Source organism: Aulonocara stuartgranti (genome assembly GCF_965226115.1).
Source record: "Aulonocara stuartgranti genome assembly, chromosome: 1".
NCBI classification, from domain to species: Eukaryota; Metazoa; Chordata; class Actinopteri; order Cichliformes; family Cichlidae; genus Aulonocara; species Aulonocara stuartgranti.
This window is the reverse complement of record NC_138939.1, coordinates 18201982-18221916: the sequence shown is the minus strand read 5'-3', so window position 1 is coordinate 18221916 and position 19935 is coordinate 18201982. Positions and strand designations below refer to the sequence as shown.

Genomic DNA, 19935 nt, shown 5'->3' with positions numbered 1-19935 from the left:
GCTTTCCCAGCAAGTGGGCTCAGTGTTTAGTCCACAGAAAACTGTCAGCCTCCCACTGCTTTCCAGACCTATAATACTAGCTGTATCATAACCCCCCTCAACAAATGCACACAACACAGCCTGAAGCCTTTTATTATCCTTTTTTTGGCACCAGGTCAGCTCGTTTGTCTATCTTAGTTCTGTTCCACTTTCTTTCTTGTTGTCCCAGCTCACAGTAACTCAGATACTGGTGCAACTTTTGAGGGTTTCAGGAGACATGCCTTCTGTTTTTGCTTAGTCACATATTAGTCAGTGAAGGGAAAACTTCAGGGAGTTATAAATGTGTGTCTCATGGTGGTTTTCTGTTTACCACTGACATATTTCCTTTTAACAAGACATTTATCCTCAGAAATCATATATATGGTATATTATTAATCTTCTTAGATGCTAGGATAGGGCTGGGCACTTTTTATTTATATAATTTTATTAAACCCTTTGCCTTGTCTTATAAACCCAGAGCAGCCCTCATCTTTGTAGTGGTGCACTCATCCCTGTTTCAAAACCCAAACTGACTCAGTGTTTTGCACAGCAAAGATCTGACTTGTTCTTGTGAAATGGACTTAATGGGCAGAAACGCCCACTGGTGTCATCTGATTCAAATTCTTGATCCCATGTTCAGTTTTTATTTCTTTTAAAAATTTAGTTTCAGTTGAATTGTAATTAAAGGACATAATCTAAGGCAATTTAAAGTTGTTGTTTTGTTTTTTTTTGTTTTTTTTTAAAAAGTTGGATAAATTGAATCTTTGTCTCAATGTTAATTGATCTTGCACTTTTAAGCGGAGCAGTCTTGTACTGTGGGGAAATGAACCAGATGATGTGGATTAAAAGTCGAAGGAGGGAGGGAATCTCTTAAATAACAGAATGACCATGCTGGGTCTGTTAGTCTGGAGGAAATGGTTGTGGCCAGCTTTCCTGCCATTGTCCTTGCCTCCATGCAGCAGTGTGGTTTGGCCAGCCAGAAGTCTTAATCCAGCAGTTGTGGCAGCTGAACAGTCTGTGTGCTCAGAGCTATTCAAGAGAAAGGAATTTTCCTTTCCATAGAAATATGTGACCTGAAATGCCACCACAGTGCAAAACCTGAGGAAAAATGGTCTATAAAAAGTTTTCGCATTAAGTAATGGGTTAAACTGGTAAGCTATGTCTAATACTCTGGGAAGTCAGCTTACTGACACTTCAATTTTTTTAAAATTTTTTTTTTTTTTAATGGCTTCAGCTATGCTGGAAATTGTGAAATTTCCATACTTCATGAATTGAGTCACACTGTTATAAATCATCTGATCCTACGTGTCACGACATCTAATTTACATTGTTTTAGTACTTTCTTTGGGCAAACTTTTTAGTTGCCCCAAGCGCGCGTGTGTGGGTCAACCATCAGTGTGGAGGGACTTTACCAGCAGCCCTGCCTCCGTACTGTACACATTGTTCTTTAATTTAATTCCCCACAGACGTTGCATCCATTGATTTACGTTTTTGAACCAGAGTATTTCTTGTTACATCTGGTTAACTTGTATTTTGATTGTTTACTGAATGGGAGACAGCTGTTGTCCATGTAGCTATTTACACCCCTTTATTTACTGTAACATAACTGATCCCCTTTCAATCAGTTTCATGTTGTGCTCATTTTCCATCATTCTCTGACAGCATGAAGCAAACACAGGTGTTTCTAACATACAGTTCTCCCGGACTTGGTTTAGTATCTGTAGGCAGCGTATGATGTGTAATTACATGTTTGAGTAGGTGTATGTCAACTGTGCTGCTGTGTGTAGGATTTATGTTTTAACCTCTGGATATGCAACTTCAATCAGGCCTCAACTATACAAATTCTATACAGGGAGTGCAGAATTATTAGGCAAGTTGTATTTTTGAGGAATAATTTTATTATTGAACAACAACCATGTTCTCAATGAACCCAAAAAACTCATTAATATCAAAGCTGAATGTTTTTGGAAGTAGTTTGTAGTTTGTTTTTAGTTAGTTAGCTATTTTAGGGGGATATCTGTGTGTGCAGGTGACTATTACTGTGCATAATTATTAGGCAACTTAACAAAAAACAAATATATACCCATTTCAATCATTTATTTTTACCAGTGAAACCAATATAACATCTCCACATTCACAAATATACATTTCTGACATTCAAAAACAAAACAAAAACAAATCAGCGACCAATATAGCCACCTTTCTTTGCAAGGACACTCAAAAGCCTGCCATCCATGGATTCTGTCAGTGTTTTGATCTGTTCACCATCAACATTGCGTGCAGCAGCAACCACAGCCTCCCAGACACTGTTCAGAGAGGTGTACTGTTTTCCCTCCTTGTAAATCTCACATTTGATGATGGACCACAGGTTCTCAATGGGGTTCAGATCAGGTGAACAAGGTGGCCATGTCATTAGTTTTTCTTCTTTTATACCCTTTCTTGCCAGCCAAGCTGTGGAGTACTTGGACGCGTGTGATGGAGCATTGTCCTGCATGAAAATCATGTTTTTCTTGAAGGATGCAGACTTCTTCCTGTACCACTGCTTGAAGAAGGTGTCTTCCAGAAACTGACAGTGGGACTGGGAGTTGAGCTTGACTCCATCCTCAACCCGAAAAGGCCCCACAAGCTCATCTTTGATGATACCAGCCTAAACCAGTACTCCACCTCCACCTTGCTGGCGTCTGAGTCGGACTGGAGCTCTCTGCCCTTTACCAATCCAGCCACGGGCCCATCCATCTTTTCTGAGCCTGTCAAGTCCTTCTTTTGACCCATTTTGCCAAAGGAAAGGAAGTTGCCTAATAATTATGCATACCTGATATAGGGTGTTGATGTCATTAGACCACACCCCTTCTCATTACAGAGATGCACATCACCTAATATGCTTAATTGGTAGTAGGCTTTCGTGCCTATACAGCTTGGAGTAAGACAACATGCATGAAGAGGATGATTTGGACAAAATACTCATTTGCCTAATAATTCTGCACTCCCTGTATTAGCTGTGCCCAGTAAATGTACAATGCTTTAATGGTGATATGTGAGCATTTTGATTCGAATCTGATTAGTGTGCCGATAGTATCCACAGTACGACTCGATGCTGCTTAAGGTCACTGCTAGTATTCGGCGATTGTGTTATGTGCAGCTCTGTTGTTTTCACTCTCACCTGCTGTGAGTGAGATTGAGGAGGAGGTGCAGACAGAGCATGGCTCAGCATCTGTTCACATTAGACGACTTGCAGTAATCCTCCTCCTAAGAGGAAACCGTCCTGCAGGTCCTCCTGAGAACGAAGAAAATTGTAAATTTTGGGTGATTTGTGTGTCCACTACAGAGGACATGAATGAATACGCTGAGGATATTTACCAGTGTGCTCTTTAGACCTGTGTCACACGCGTTGTGGACTTTTCTTATTGCGTTTATTGTGAGTTCTTTTTTTTTGTCCAAGTTGTGATTGCTGAAGAAAAGAACTTTGGCACTGATGGATAAAGTTACCGGGAATTTACTTGCCAGTTGAGTGCGTTGATGTTGGGAAAGACTCACTGACATAACTGACAATACCACAGTTGCAAGAAAACATCCTGAAAGATGTGAAAAGAGCCCCAGAGTACACGGCATCAGTGTTTCCTCTTTTTGCCTTATTGTGGATTGACAGGCATCCCAAGTCTGTAGAAATACTTTGGTAACCTTTTCCAACAGTATGATTCACTGACAGTTTAAAAGCTGGAAGTAGCTTTTGGGGCTGGAAAGTGAAGCCAATGTGGAAATGCCTTAAAGTTGTGTTCTTTTTAAAGGCCCATTGGCTTGTTTCCTCTGTGACCTCTGTAAACAATTTCCTAACAACTTTCTGATCTCAGTCACTAGTTTCAGGTCATATTGAGTACAATAAAGTTTATTTTGGAATTTATAATCCTAAGAGTTAGAAGGCAGGATTGCTCAGGATTTGCTCATCTGTGGTCAGTCGGTTGGTTATTGGCTAAAGATGTGCCAATCATAAGGGTACACTGAAAAGCCACAGTTCCTTTTGACAATGTCAGCTTTCAGTGGTAGGCACTTTACACACATTTTGAGAGACCATATGGTCTGACAGTGAATTTAAGTGAGCAAGTAAATTATTCTTATAATTGCTTTTGGTAATTCATCTTGCACACACAGTTCTCTCTACTCAGTGTTGTGTTACTTAAACTGTATTGATGTTTGGCTTGACTTTGATGTTTCCTGTGCCAGGATTACACACAATATGCAAGGCAGTACACAGGCTTAATGTCTGTGCACTCTCCACTCTATGGAACGAGTGCGTAATTGATATTATTTTTAAGCCACACCAAGTGCATCTTTATTTGACAGGGAGCTGAAATAAAGGCAGCCATGTCATATGAGTTTAATGATTCTTGACAAGGCAGTGACTGCTTTTCATTCTCATAATGTGGACACGAGTTGTTTTGCTCCATGGTGCTGTCTACTATGAATAATTCTGTTTTGTAAGTTCATTCAACATATCTTCCCTCGACTGCTGAATTATTTGGTTGGAAGAGTGTATTTGTTCATACTGCCTAGGGTAAGGAAATTATGAATAATTTTGTTGATTGACATTCACCCACATAAATGAACACATCAGTTTCATATTTGAGGAACAAAGAGGTGCAGCACGTATGGCAACAGCGGCGACTGCAGCAGGGCACAGCTGTGATTTCTATGTTGATGTGCTTTCCTACGATGATGATGATGATGATGATGGTTCATCATCAGCCATGGTGGCCCAGTTTCTCTGACAATCTGCTTGGAACTGATTTCACTTCTACTTTATTGCTGTTGACAGTATTTTCACTCGGGCTTATCGTAAATAAGACTACCGTGCTAATCATCATTTGCTCATTACACCCAGCGTGTGCGTAGTACTCCGCTTAGTCTTCTGATTTATTCGCTTATCAGCTCAGCTTCTATGTTGCTAACCGAAACGTGAAGGTCACCTGTGGAGTTTTTGTTCAACTTTTCTTTTTTTTTTTTTTAAGTTTTATTAAACAGCTTATCTGCCAGCTAAGTTTATTTTTGCCTTCTTGCCACCTATTGATCAGCAAGAAATTGTGTAATGATGGGCAGGATTGTCTGTTGTGTCGCATCAAGACTTCTCCTCCCCATAAACTGGACCAGTGCTCAGATGCTCGGGCTACAACTATGTCGGCTGCTTGGAGGTAACATCCCATTTTAAAGACTTGCAAATTCCTCATAATGAGGTTGGAGGGATGCTGCCGGTATAATCTCCTGGGTTTATAGCTGGAAAAGCCTGGCTCATATCCCTTTGGGTGCCCACACATTTTTACTTTCACTTCTACTCGTTGTTAGAGCTTGACCAGTTTAACTGCAGACTGATATTATCAGCCAATATTGGGTGTTTGGCAATATATCATGTTGGCATTTATAATGGACAGTAGATTAAAACTAGAAAAATTTGCATTTCCTGCGAAAATGCTGTGTGGATGCCTTAACGCTGAAGATGTCTGCTGAAAAAAGCTGAAAAAGTATGAAGTTGAAAAAAAATGTTGCCCTGAGCAGGATTCGAACCTGGCCCTTCTGGTCTCAAGGCAGCTACTCATCTCACAGCACCAACCTCATTCTCACAAAGAAGAGGTGGAGAGACTGACAATTCTGCTGAAATGAGCAGAAGCTGCTGAGAATTGTGCTGATAAGAGGTGAAACTGCTGAAAATTTTGCAGAAGAGGTGAATAAGCAGAATTTGGGCAGAAAAGAGGTGAAAATTCTGCTGAAAAGAGTTGAATGAGCAGAATTCTGCTGAAAAGAGGTTTTTGCTGAAAACAGCTGAAAAAGCTGGTATTTGTGCTGAAAAGTGGTGAAAAAGCTGAAATTTGTGTTGAAAAGAGTTAAAAAAGTCTAACTGTTAACTGAAAGAAATGTTGACATAAGCGGGATTTGAACCCGGGCCTCCCAGTCTGAGAACGGATGCTCATCTCACTACGGCATCCACACAATAAGTAAAGAGAAGATGTGGAGGGTGTTGGCTTTCAACAGTGTTATGAGTGTTTAGAGCACCACAACAGAAGCCAACTTGGCCAGAGTAAATGAGTAAATAACGTAACAAATGTTAGGGAATCTGTTTCATGCATCTAAAAGGGGAAAAAATAATGGCTAATATATCATCGGGTTACTAGATTTTTAAATCTGCAGTCTGTAAGTTTACTGATTAGCTGTAGCAGTAAAGACAACTTGGTAAGGTTTAGGAAGTACATACAACTTTGTGTAGGGCAGCATGGTGGTTAGCACTGTTCCCTCAAAAAAGAAGGTCCTGTGTTAACATTCACTCTCTGGCCTTTGTGTGGAGTTTGCATAATTTCTCTGGGTACTCTGCCTTCCTCCCATAGTCCAAAAACATGCAGTTAGTCAGGTTAGGGTAATTGGTGAATCTAAAATTGCCCATAGGTGTGAATGAAAGTATGAATGGTGCTGTCAAGGTAGGCCTGGTGACCTGTCAAGTAGGGGTGGGGGAAAAAAATCCATACTGTGTAGTATCGTGATATTTTGTTTGCTAATAATGTATCGATACAAGGACAGCAGAAATCGATATTTTGTTACCAAAAAAGTTTTTGTGGAATGGAACATGATCAGCTCCTTTTTCTGAGCAAGAATCCTGACATTCCTTCACTGTCCAAATGTGTTTAACTTGTTTTTTGGCAGCAATAAACATGACAGTTTACTTATTTTAATTTAAGACATGTTTTATTTTAATTAAGTTTAAAACTTTTTTATTTAATGTAAAATTATATTTTGTTTTAATTTACTTTCAAATTCTTCAGTTGCTGAAGGGGCTGCATAGTTTTCATAAATTGCATAGTTCAGAATAGCTATAATTGTACCAGATGGTTGCATTCAGTTAAGTTGGACTAGACTGTAATACAAACCGTTCAGTTTGTCAACAATAAAACTGACTGAAATGAGAGAAAGACTGAGTGTGAGACTTTGATATTAGATAAAATGAATATTGATAAAGTTTACCTTTATGTACAGAATCTGAATATCGCAAAATATTTTTAAAAATTGCAATAATATCGTATCGTGGGATGTATGGTGATTCCCACCTCTACTGTCAAGGTATAGGCTCTTGCTCGAAGTTGAAGAAAACTGATGAATATACAATTCTTGGGGTATTAAAAAGATTTCGGATCAACCCATTACCAAGTGTGACTTCTTGTGTATAAAAGTCACCTGTTTTGACACAATGATGCCCCAAGGATAGGAATGGTGAGGTGACTGAGAACGCTAAAACCCTGTCCTTGTTGCACATCACTTTTGGAGGTAACACTCTAATCCACGGGTCTCGAACTCCAGTCCTCGAGGGCCGCTGTCCTGAAGCTTTTCCATGTGTCCCTGTTGCAACACGCCTGAGTAAAATGAGTAAAATTAGCAAGAGTATAGAACTTGACTGCATGCTGAAGTGGCAACCCCTAACCCTATTCAAGTAAATTTAAGTTAATGTAAGTGTTTGGAAAAATATACTTCTAAAAGTACTTTTATTGCACCATGTTCATTCACTCATGAGCTGCTGTAACATGAATCCAGTGGCTGAATCACCACCTCAGCATGCAGTCACATTCTATAGAGTCTTGCTAATGACCTACTAAGTGTATTCAGGCGTGTTGCAACAGGGACACATGGAAAAGCTTCAGGACAGCGGCCCTCGAGGACTGGAGTTCGAGACCCCTGCTCTAATCTGTTTACAAGTGAGTAAATTTAATTGGGAATCTACATTTTTCTTGTTTCTATGTCCCTTCTGATCTATAAACCTTTTAATGGATGTCATCCAACTCACCTTTGGATATTGAATCGATGGGGATGTTTGTGTCGTATGCTGTGATGTGACAGATTTGTTCTTTGCAAACTGGAAGATGCACAATAAAGTTGACTGGATGTGACTTAGGTTATGCTTATACTTAACTATTCTAACTAGATGTGGGGGGGGAACAAATCTTCTTTGAAAGTCAAATCTCAGAAGTCGATGCGTTGAACTGTGATTATTAATCTTCTTTTGAATGTATTTGAATATAAAAGACATCCCAAAAATTCCTTAGAAGAGCCAGCCAGCCATTATCCGCTACATAAAACCTAAGTGTAAAATGCTTTCCCTGTACTATCTACTTTAAAGATGACTGAGATATTCGGGGAAATGATCCTTTACTTACAGGATGTCCTTTGGTTTCTTACAACAGATAAATATCAAAAGTGCTTTCAGAAATGGTCCGTGGCTTTTTCCTGGTACCGTTCAGTTGCGATGCAGTTCATTTATGGGAAACTTTGATATCAGTGCAGAGCTTAAGATTTTTTTTTTTTCTTTTTAAATCTCTTGCAGATAGCTAGAAAGTGGGTGTGCCTGTAATATGCATTTATGCACTGCTGCTGATGAGCCTCACTATGCTGGTGCCTCATTTAGACTGTTCAGTTACTTGGAAGCAGTTTTCTGAAGAAATATTTCACAACTTCTTTGTGTGTGTGTGTGTGTGTGTGTGTGTGTTTTGGCACATATGTGTGAGTAGTCGCCGGAACACTTTGTGGCACCATCAATTTCTTGCCTATTGCTGCACGTTTATCTGTGAAATTGATGTTGAAATAAATTTAAGCTAAAGGGATGAAAGATGTGAGTGCATGTGTGTAGTGGCCCATAAGGCACCAGGTGCCCATTACTGATGAGGAAGACTTTCCCCCCAAATTAGCACCTTTACTGTAACATCATAAAAGCACAAAGCCCCAGCGTGTAGTCTTTCCTCAAGCAAGACAATGGCAGTACAGACAAGTAATGACTGATGAGACGGCTATTCAGCCTGAAATATGTGCTCAACATTTTTATTTATTTATTTTTTTAAATCATGAATGTTTTCAAAGCATGCCATATCAAATGCACAGCGGTTGTGTCTAGTTTGGGTGATGTTTTGAAAAGCCCTGCTGCACTTAAAAATAACACCACATTACTTGTGGATGAATTCCAGTGTGCATAATCCCTTTCCTTACTCACCTAGGCTGTTCTTATTTTGACAAACCAAATACTTTATCACCTTCCCTTGCCCTTCTCGCCCCCTTAAAAGATACCAGATTGTCAAAACTGAATCTCAGTCTCCATGGAAGCAGCAGTAACAAACAGGCTTTAAGGGCTTCCCCCGTTCAAAATGTGTGCTGCGTCTTGTTTTGCGATCTTTCACCCGACTTCCCATATGGCGCATTGAGAAGTACTGAGTCAGTGACTGTTGTGGAATAACAGGGCGATCTCACACATGGACTAATGCATACAGCCTCGGGCCTTGGCAGCAGTATTTAATGCCAACACTGTGTAGCAGGATGTACTGGAATAAACAAACAAATAATGATTAAGGATATTCTGGGTGAATAATTTACTTGTTGTTCACACAATAGAGTCCAGACTAGTCAAAGATAACAGAACACTCAGAAAATGGTCAAAATGAGCCCAGTCTAATGAACAGTGTTAAATATTGTTCTTAGAAAGTCTGAGAGGAGCAACTCTTGAAGCTCTTTTCTGAGCTGATGAACACAATGACTGAGTTTGCCTCAGAAGTTAGCTGTTAGAGAGAGATGATCCTCTAACCTTAGAAAAACTGGAAAATATTTTAATGGTTGTCAACCCATGTCTTTACTCTATATATATATATATATATATATATATATATATATATATATATATATATATATATATATATATATATATATATATATATATATATATATATATATATATATATATATATATATATATATATATATATATATATATATAAAAACACACACACACACACTGAGGTGTCAGAACTCCTCATTAAGAGTACAGAGGTGGTCTTCAAAGCCCTAGAGTTTCCATATTGTGCTAAGGCCATCAAAAATAGCCAAGAAATGTTCTAACTTAAGGCAGTTTTCATTAAAGAAATGGCCTTCACCTCACAATTTCCCTCAAAGTCACTCTTAAAATGCAGCTGCTGTGCACCTTGGGGAGACCCTCATGACACTCCTTTAAATTGAAGTGCAGAGGGCTCAGCTACCTGTGGTGGTGTGGTAGGTGCAGAGACTAAAATGCTCAGTCCTCTGTGGAGGGAGAGGACAGTGATGGAAATGTTTTAGATGGAAATTAAGAGAGTGCAGCTTCCTCACATGGCCCCAGCGGTCCATCAGTGGTGGTTGGGGGAGAGCCTGTTTGGTATTACTGTCTTGCAGGAGTGCTCTATCTTTGCTCCGTGAGTTAAAAGGGGAGATAGAATTAGACTGCAGAATTAAATCTTATTAGCCCCTGTCCCACTGGCAATCACCTTTTGCACCATCTTCAGTGAGTGTGTGAGAGAGTCTGTGTGTGTGAGCAAGGAAGAGGGGAAGGTGGGAAGAAATTCAACAGGTTATTACTGACATTATATTTGAAATGAGCACAGAGGTGTGTGCGTGCGTGTGTGTGTGTGTGTGTGTGTGTGTGTGTGTGTGTGTGTGTGCATCCTTGTGGTCTTAGAATTTACAATCCAAGTGCTACTTTGCTAGTTTAGATGCACTGTTAACTTCAGATTCAGTTGTTAAACTCCCCGTAAAGAACATCACCTCTGCATGTACATCATAAACTGACCTTAAAATAGGGAAATAAAAATAAAACAGAAACCAGGTGATGAGACCTACATTTCAGCCTAATCGTTTAATTCAGTGCGGTAATCTGACTCATTGCAGAATTAATATCAGCGCTCATGGTTATTCATCAGTGCATATTAATGGCATCCAATCCAAGATATATATTTTTTTGCACCCTGCTTTCATGTCTCCTTATATAATAGCTTTTATTCCAGCACTCCTGACAGGGGGCCTTTGGGGCTGAGAAGCAAACTACCTGCCAGTGAATTCATGGTGCATCTTCTGTTCTTCTCAGCACTGTCAGATTTGACTTTGTTCAGTGTTAAGGGGGGAAGAGAATCTTCATGAATGTGAAATGGTGTGACCTTTTTGAGAGCTGGGAAAACCCCCCAAAACATTTCACCCCATCATGCGGATTATTTTCTCCATTTCCTAAAAAGTGTACATTTGCTGCATGTAGAGTGCTATCAAGAATGTTTCAGGTAACCCAGACAAACCGCTACAACCATGTTGGGGCATTTTTCATACTGCATTAGAACATGGCCAGTTATCATATGAAAATGTTGCTGTTTCATAAGGCTAGATAATTTTGCAAAAAATGAAGGGGAAAAAAAATGGAAACGCATTTGTTTCCACAGTAATGACCATATGCAGTTTGTCATGTGGTTTGGCTCTGCTGCTTGCACAGAGTATTGTTTACTGTGGTAGGGAGCGTCGGGCACAATGAGCTTTATATATTCAAAAACAAGGCAAGCAGGATGGTGTGATTTATGCAGAGCTGCTTGTATACCTGTACAGCACAGCCTGCAAAGCGGCTCTCTACCAACTGCCTTATAACTGTGTTAATATGACTGTCACAACCAAATTATTTTGAAATAAGTGGCAATATCATTGAACTGCCGCTACATATATCGTCACAAACAACCAACTGTTAAGCTTAGCTGAACATTAACAAGTTATACAGCAATGTAGTAGCAGGAAAGAAATTTTGTTGTAATGATCCATTCTTTATAGCTGTAGTTCTTCAAAGAAACTGTAATACACAAGGCTGCACAGATGTCAAAATGTTTGAGGGACGAGGAAGGTATCAGCAGAACCAGTTACTTCCTGTTTTGGCAGCAGTGTTGTTGCTCACTGTTTTAGCACTGCAACCGGAATAAATGCTGTGTATCGCCTTTTGTCTTTCATGAACTTCACAACCTTGAGCTCCAGTCTCTAAGTAATTATTTAGCCAGAATGCCACAACAGTGTATTTACACAATAACAGGATTATTATTTGTTTCTGCATAGAGATTTTGCAGACACCAATAAAGGTTTTAGTAAGAGGAAAATCACCACCGTTCTAAAACCAAAAGATTAAACCTGTTTTGTTCAGTATGATTTTGTTCACTCAAACCTACTTTTAATTTTTATTTGTGAAATAGACCAAAATAACCGCAAAAGATAGAAGTTTGCTGGAAAAGGGGGGCAAAATAGGAAGAACCCCGAAGCGCAAAATGACTCCCTGGTATCTTTTTGGTTTTAAAGAGCATCATTTTCTCCATTTAAACTGTTTTGGACAGTTTTCTGTACTTTTTTTTTTTTTTTTTTTTTTTAATACAGATTGAAAGCTCAGATTAGATTTGGTATTCCCTCGCAGTGTCAGAAGCAATCATACACTCTGCTCTCCCACTGATAGAATTGCCTCCCTTGTGATAAAAGCCTGCTTCCTCTCTGTCCCTCTCCAATTTCCTCCATCTCTGTATAGATGTCTTTCCTTTCCAGACACCCCCAGCCCCAATGCTCCCACCTCAACACACACACACACACACACACACACACACACACACACACACACACACACACACACACACACACACACACACACACACACACACACACACACACACACACACACACACACCAGTGATGGATACAGTCCACTAATGAGGAAGAGCTCATCAAGGCATCTGCATGAGAGTTGTTGATGGGTTTAAAGAGATTATCTCTCAACTGTTAATTCAAAATCTAATGGGGCAATCTTTGATTTCCAGCAGGCTGATCATGAAAAGTAGTTTGTTTCCCAGCTGTAAGAGAGAGTGCACAATTGTCATTAGAGGTTCATCATGTTAGAAGTTCTACGAGCATAATCACACATGTGCCTTATTTTTATTTATTTTTTTAACATTATAGATATTTATTTCAGTATAGTTCTTTCAGTTAACAAGAAGGGACATTTTCACATCAGCCAAGTTTTTCGATTAGTAATTTAGCATGTTTGCACTCTTCTAATTGAATCTTTTGTCCAGATTGAGGGAATTCTTTGCTCTGTTATTAACAATTAAAAGGATCAATGCAAGACGACTGCTCGAGTTAGACTATCACTTTATGCCTGCTTGGGACATTGTATTGCATTAGTGAACTGCTTTAAAAAAAAGTGTGCATGTATATATGCACTGTAGCTGCCTGGGAGGTGTTTACAGCAAAATAAATTAGACGTAATTTTAAATATTAATGAAAGTAAAATGTTACTGGGAGAGTAATGAACAATATTACAGTGCCACCACTGCTATCAGAATGAATACAAAAAAATGGGCTGTTGGACAAACGCGGATTTATTTTAGTCTGAATCATCTGCTGTGGATGATTCATATCTTGCACTTGCCTTTACCTTTGTGTTTCTTGTGAATACTGCTGGTTGTACATCAAAACCTTCAGTAGATGAATTTCCCAGTTCAGGAAATGGTGACGTGTGCATACTTCACTCTTTTTCTAAAGCACAATGAATATCAAGACCTTCACATATATATATATATAGCTTTTTAAACATCTTATCTGTGACAGTTAAATCCCAGATACATTTTTGCACACATGTCCCAAGACAGCTGAGGAATTAATTCTTCAACCATCTCTGGGTATATTGTTGTATCATTGTAGGGTCTTTTCCCCACAGTGCAAAGTGCCTTGTAATTTGGTGCTGTATAAATCAAATTGAATTGAACAATGCTAAAGTGGTCCTGTGGTTGGCAATGTTTCCTCACAGCAGGAAGGTCTTGGGTTCGAACTCAACAACTCATCGCATCAAAAACCATGCTATGGCAATGCTGCCTATCTGGACCCACAAAGCTCTTTTAAAAAGTCTGAATTATTTTTACTTGGTGGTTAAATAAAGGTTAATAATTGAAGGTATTTTTTTGCGGTCAGCCATCATCCAATGAACCTTGTTTCATTTCTGAGAATATTTTCATGAATGCGTATCTCAGACATTTTCCCTACAGCACCTGCTGGTTGTAGTTGTGCTCAGGATGAGCTAATTTTTAGCGTGTTATCTGACTTCATCCTGAGGACAGCTTTCAGTGTCTCACAGTAAGTCTTCAGTATTCAGCCAGAACATTCTGGCATTTTTTTTTTCTCCTTTCACTTTTTCAGACATTTGTTTTTAATGTGTGACCATGGAGACACTCGAGGAAACAATGTGATTCACAAATGGGGCTAAATACCTAAAGGTGTGTGTGTGTGTGTACACATATATATCTCCATATATCATAACACGATTGCACAGATGGATTGGATTTCTACTGCTCAGATGTATTGGCTTTTCTATAATTGATTATGTTAGTCTGTACAAACTCAGTGCAGCTGGGACTTGGGGTGTTAGAGCAGCTGTGTATGTGTCTTGTCCTGCGCTTCTGACTTTACCTTCACAGCACCATAAAGACACTGCAAGGAGTTAGTCATCTGAGAACAGCATGCATCGACCCGTGAGCTACCAGCCCTGCAGCACTCCTGCAATGACACTGTAAACTTTTTACACGCTCATCCTCTCTATAAAGTTGAGGTTGTGCTGCAGTGGCCGAGATGCTGAGTCCGTCATTTCTGCAGGGACTCAATAAGAAAGGAGCATATAATGAGCTAATATTTCTTTGTTTTTTATTAAGTAATTTAGAAGGCAAACAATAGTTGCCTCTTTTGTTTTATTGCATTGTTATTATAGAGGCTTTGCATAAATTTAAGGTGCGAGAATCAGTATTTTATTTGACTACATCAGTGTAAATATTATTTATTTTAGTCAATAAAAAAATTGGCATTTACTGTGTAGTCAATGGTTAACAAGAAGTAAAAATGTGACGAGGATTTCAAGTATTGCATTACATTACTGAACAGAATCTGCCAACATCCACCTGCTGTGTTGCCAGCAGGTGGATGTAGGTGTTTGGGTTCATCAGAGGTCCCCAACTAGCCAACAAAAGCCAAGTGGCAGACCCCTGAGAAGGTTAATCATCTGCTAAAGGAGGGCATCCTGACCTTTTTGTTTTGCACATTAACCCATCCAGACACATAATACAAAATGAGCTTAATCATTAAATCATTAGCACTTAAACTTAGGCTCTCTTAACTCTGTGGGTCATTTTCTTTTCTTTCAAGTGTAGATATTGAAACTGCCTATATCAGCCTGTCCTCTGTACAGAAATGTCAATTCTGTATTTAATCCATTTTCTTTTTTTTTGTTCAACATTAAATGAGCTAATCAGAGTTCTTCAAAACAGTTTGTGTAGACTGAATGGTCGACTGTGCCAAGAATTATAATCTCTGTTTACAGTATAAACAGAGCTGAGGAATGAGGGCGGTAGCTTGTTGAGAATGGATTGGTTGTTGATAAATAAGGTAGCTTGCTTTTACCTTGTAAGGCTTCATATGTTTAACAGTTTGTTCCAGTTTGTATTATATTAATTTAGACATTTTTTGTTTGTCAAATTACCCACTGCTTAATTTACAGCTCTTCAACAGAAAACAAAAAATGTTAAATTGAAGTTTGAAGCAAGTGTTGTTGTTTTTTTGTTTGTTTGTTTGTTTTTGTTTTTTTGAGTAATTTTCTTTAACTTGTGCAAAATGTTTGCTGTCTGCATTTAGATCCTCATAGGATGGGTTAAAACTGGAGGCAGTTTATGCAAACACAGAGCACATACAAATCTTATACAAAACAGCCTTGTTGTGGCTAGGTTTCAAAACACTGTTCTTCCTGTGGGGCAACAGTGCCATTGAGCCACTGTGGTGATGATTTAGCTTGCGTTCTTATTAAGTAAATGCATAGCATAGTTGCCAAATAAAACTAAAGGTTAATGAGTAACTAGAGACGCCGTGTGCTAGGAAAATAATTAAGGGGGCAAACAATGAGGAGAGAACATGTAATGACTAAATGCGGTTTGGCAGAAACATAGACCAGCTGTGAAAGCCCATTTTCAGGTGTGTGCGGGGAGCTCGGGTTGGTCTGTCTACTCTGTTGTTGTCTTTATTTTATTTCATTTATTTTTATTTTTTTTTAAGAAACAGTTTGTTATATCCAGCTGCCACTGTGGCCATCTGTGCCCTGTTCTGCCCATTCACCGCAGCGAGTAATTGGACTTCAGCCTCATTAAATAAACAAGTTGCTGAACTATTTTAGGATGACTACTTGTCCTATGAAAGTCTAATTTTTTTTCAATTTATCTCTGCTCACTGATGCACGAGCAAAATATGGTAATGTCCTGCATTGTGATTCTCTTAAATCAAACGCAATCCAAATGAAAATGAAGTGTGGGGTGGTTTGATGTGTCCATAGTTGAACCACAATGATGGCTCCCCCTTGAATGGGATTTTCAAAAATCCACAGGCTCGATGTTCACAGCATCCGAAACTGTTTGCTATCGTCTTATTGCAGCCCCAAACCTCTTTCCCAATTTGTCTCCAGACATTGTTTGGCTCTTTGTAAAACATAATTGTGTCAACAGCCTCTGGAGATGAGATACCAAACCTTTCAATAAGTGCTTTGCCCAAAAGGTAAATTTGGCAGCTGAGGAGGGAGCCAACGTGCAAACAAAGCAGCAGACAGTAATTTTCCACTGTCTGTTACTATGCATATTAATGAGGTTGATGGATTAATGCCTCACTTTAGTAACAGGCCACTAGGTGAGCACTGGTTAAGTCTGTCGTGCTCCAGCGGTGCCCAGCTTATCGCATCAGAAGTTGTGGACCAGATCAGTTTTCCACGTGAGTGTCTTTGCTGTAAATGGCCCTTTCTCTCTCAGTGGAAAGCAGTTAAAACCCCACAGAAACAGTGTGATCCTGAGATAAATTGTTAAACACAAGCTCTTAAGATTTGTTGCTGATTGCCTGATGATGATGATGATGATTAAGCTGCAGGGTAGACATTTAACAGGACTGGAATGGATTTCCTTTGGTTAAGTGTGGGTGAGTGTATGTGTGCGCATACATTTGTAACAGTTGAGATGTTTTCAGGGGAATTGACCTTTTTGTCCCTGCTCGAGTATGTGTGTGCATGCAAGGTGTTTTTGTCCAAAAACTAATCACAGGCCAGATTGGCGTTCTTTTGTTTTTCCTTTTTTTGTAGGGAGGTTGGCATAACTTTGCAAATTTCCTAAAAATCTGATGACAAGATGCCTTAAAGTGAAATAATTATGACCTATGGAAATAAAAATTTCAGACACATATATTTAATTAAAAAGTTTCCCAAGTTGGATAACAGTGACTTTTTCTTTTGTTTTGTTTTTAACCTTGTTTATCTTCTTTGACCATCATTGCAATGAGTTTCAATTATTCCATTCAGCCAGTCTTTTCACTGATGTTGGTGTTATTTAAGGTTGCTTAATGAATCCTGCCACTCTTTGCCCATGTCTTTGATCAGTGTCCAGCCTCCCAGGCTCTTATCTTGGCAAACACAATGGACACGCTACCTGCTTTCATTCTTTTATTCAGAAAAGGGTTGGTTGGCTCGGCTAATGCCTTTTGGTTGTCAGTGTTTTCTCCCCTTTTATATCCAGACTTGTTCTTTAATGATTTTTGCACACAGAGACTTGTGGTTTTGGTAGTCCCACCTCTGAGCTAAATATCACTGTAAAGTGTGTCCTCCCTCTCGCTTATTGCCTCCCTATTGTCCTTTGGTTTTTGTGTGCAGGAGCTTTTTGTGTCAGCCAGGCTGAATTGGCCTGTTTACTGTGATTAAATGGGAGCAGAGGAGGTTGGTAGGCTGAGCCGTATCTGTTTTAGAGTTGAGGAGTGTTGCACTACCTTAGCTCAACACCAATCTCTACTGGGACACACAACACACACAAAAAAATGTGTAAGTATGTTTTAGTTAACGGTTCAGAATATAAAGAAGCCGAATGAGAACCAAAAGCAGGACTCCAGCAGAATGAGCAGTTGAACTGAATTTGTTGTACAGTACCATTGCCAGGATGAGCATGAGGAAGGAAACTGCTTAAGGTGGAGCGAGCAGGAAGGAGAGCGTAGCTGGCACTTGAGCTTATGAGTGGATGTGGAAGAGGGGGCAGGGCTGGCAGGCTTGGTAGCACAAGAAAAAAACTGAACTAGAAGCTGTCCGTTGTATTTGGAACACATTGGCTAACTGCACAATGTGTGAGATAATCGAGTGAAGAGCCGGAATGTATCCAGCCGGAGGTTGATTAGTGGATCAGTGCAAGAGTGTGCAAGTGGCAGCTGGAGAGAAATCACACAAATGCCGAGCGGGAACAAGCAGGGAAACTGAGGAGAAACATAAGGAAGGGGAAAATCAGCTGCTACTCAATACATTTTTTGATTGTTTGATTAGTTGGAACATAAATGGATATTTTTTTTCCTCCAAAACTCATTGGTAATTTTTGCTCTAACTGATGAGTACATTTGCTTTAATAATTGATCAGAAAGTCAAAACACCAGTAGAGAACTAGTACAAAAGCAAGCGAAACCTCCCCCTTGAGTCAGTTTCTTTTTATTGAAAGATGATTTAAATTGGTAATGGACTATAAAATTGGATTCAGTGTCAATTAATTTATTTTTGGGATGTGTAGATTCTCACCATTAATTCATTTAGTTAGTTTATTTAGTCATCACTCATTAGACTGTATCAACAGTCCATGTAGCGCGCAGTGACTAACGGGCTCAGGCAGACACATTGATTATATATGGTTGTTCTCCACTCCTAATTAAGGCTACCCATCAACATTTTTAACACTCAAAACTGGCTTTGGAAATCCTAAACTAAACTTTAAAAAAAAAAAAAAAAAGCTTAATTACAGGCACCGCCTCATTACCACCACCCGAGAACATTTTACTTTCATTACTAAATATAGCCCTTTTTAAAAAATGTTTAATTGCATTGTTTCTATAACATACTGAATCGTTTCATAATGCGGGGCTTTGAAAACAAGGATCAGTGTGATAATGGGTTATTATAGTGTTTTGTTTTTTTTTTTCTTCTTCTTTTCTTTCTTTTTTTTTTTTTTTTAAATATATACCTTTTTAAAAAAAAATAAAGTAAAACAAAGCCACCATGTTTCTTTCCCTCTGAAACTGCTCTGCTGTGATGTGAAGTGTTTTTCATTTGCTTAGACAACTTGTTCTCCCAAGTGTGCTGCTGCTCAATATTAATAACCTAGGTTCATACTGTATTAATGGACTGATTACAGAGGAATATGGGTCACGTATAGGATTTCCCAATGAGTAATGTGTAAGTCAAGTTTGTGGTACCATGAGTGGGGTGCGGTAGGTTTACACAAACAATGCGAGTACATCGTGTCATGCATTGCTGGCAGCCCATTAGCCTAATTAGGTGCTGCAAAATGTGGAGAGAAATGGTTGCAAAGATGGGAGAGATAAGCCAGGCCAAAATGGGTTTATAGATGGACTGTAGTAAATAGAAACATGTTGTTTTTTTGTTTTTTTTTTTGTTTTTTGTTTTTAAAATCATCTGTTATGTTGCATTTTTCTTTAAGAATGTTATGTAACCATGTGTACTCTTTATATGAGCATATGTTTATATTTATGAAATATTTCTATAACTGGTCTGAAGGTCATACCAATACCTGTGTATTTTATAAATTAACTGCCAGCTGCGTGTTGCCTGACTTTGCACTGGCTCTGTACACACAGTTGTGATCTTCCTGAAAATATTGATTTATTGGTCGAGAATATGAAAGGATAGAGACTACAGTGATTTCATACTTTATTGAACCTATTATCATATGAAGAGCTGTTATCAGACTACAGAGAGACTTAAATGGCTCTGATGTGATAATGGATCATATCTCCTCATCTCTGCAGGTATTTGGCGATTATTATCACTTTCGGCATCGCACAGTGGTGAAGAGATCACTGTCGGATCACAGGGGGACGCACGTCCGTCTACTAAACGATCCCAAGGTAAGACATTTGTTTTTGGTGCTAAAGTCATGCATGCAAAGGAAGTCTGTTGGTTTCTAATGTAATGGTGACTGACTAGGTGTGAAGTGTTGAAACTGCTGCTTTATGCTAGAGCGCTCTTTGTGTGATGGATTT

The 19935-nt window shown here is 39.0% G+C and overlaps 2 protein-coding genes across 5 annotated transcripts in view; one reads left to right on the top strand and one right to left on the bottom strand.

Moving 5' to 3' along the window:
* gfod2 (glucose-fructose oxidoreductase domain containing 2) overlaps positions 1-19935 on the bottom strand; it is a 317249-nt gene that overhangs the window by 203050 nt on the left and 94264 nt on the right. The window lies entirely within an intron of this gene.
* Positions 1-19935, top strand: part of furina (furin (paired basic amino acid cleaving enzyme) a) — an 85000-nt gene that overhangs the window by 23811 nt on the left and 41254 nt on the right. For all 4 annotated transcript variants that reach the window (XM_082536291.1, XM_082536293.1, XM_082536292.1 and 1 more), the window contains exon 3: positions 19702-19800. In XM_082536291.1, the coding sequence (XP_082392417.1) occupies positions 19702-19800 (99 nt within the window). The remainder of the gene's footprint in view (positions 1-19701; positions 19801-19935) is intronic.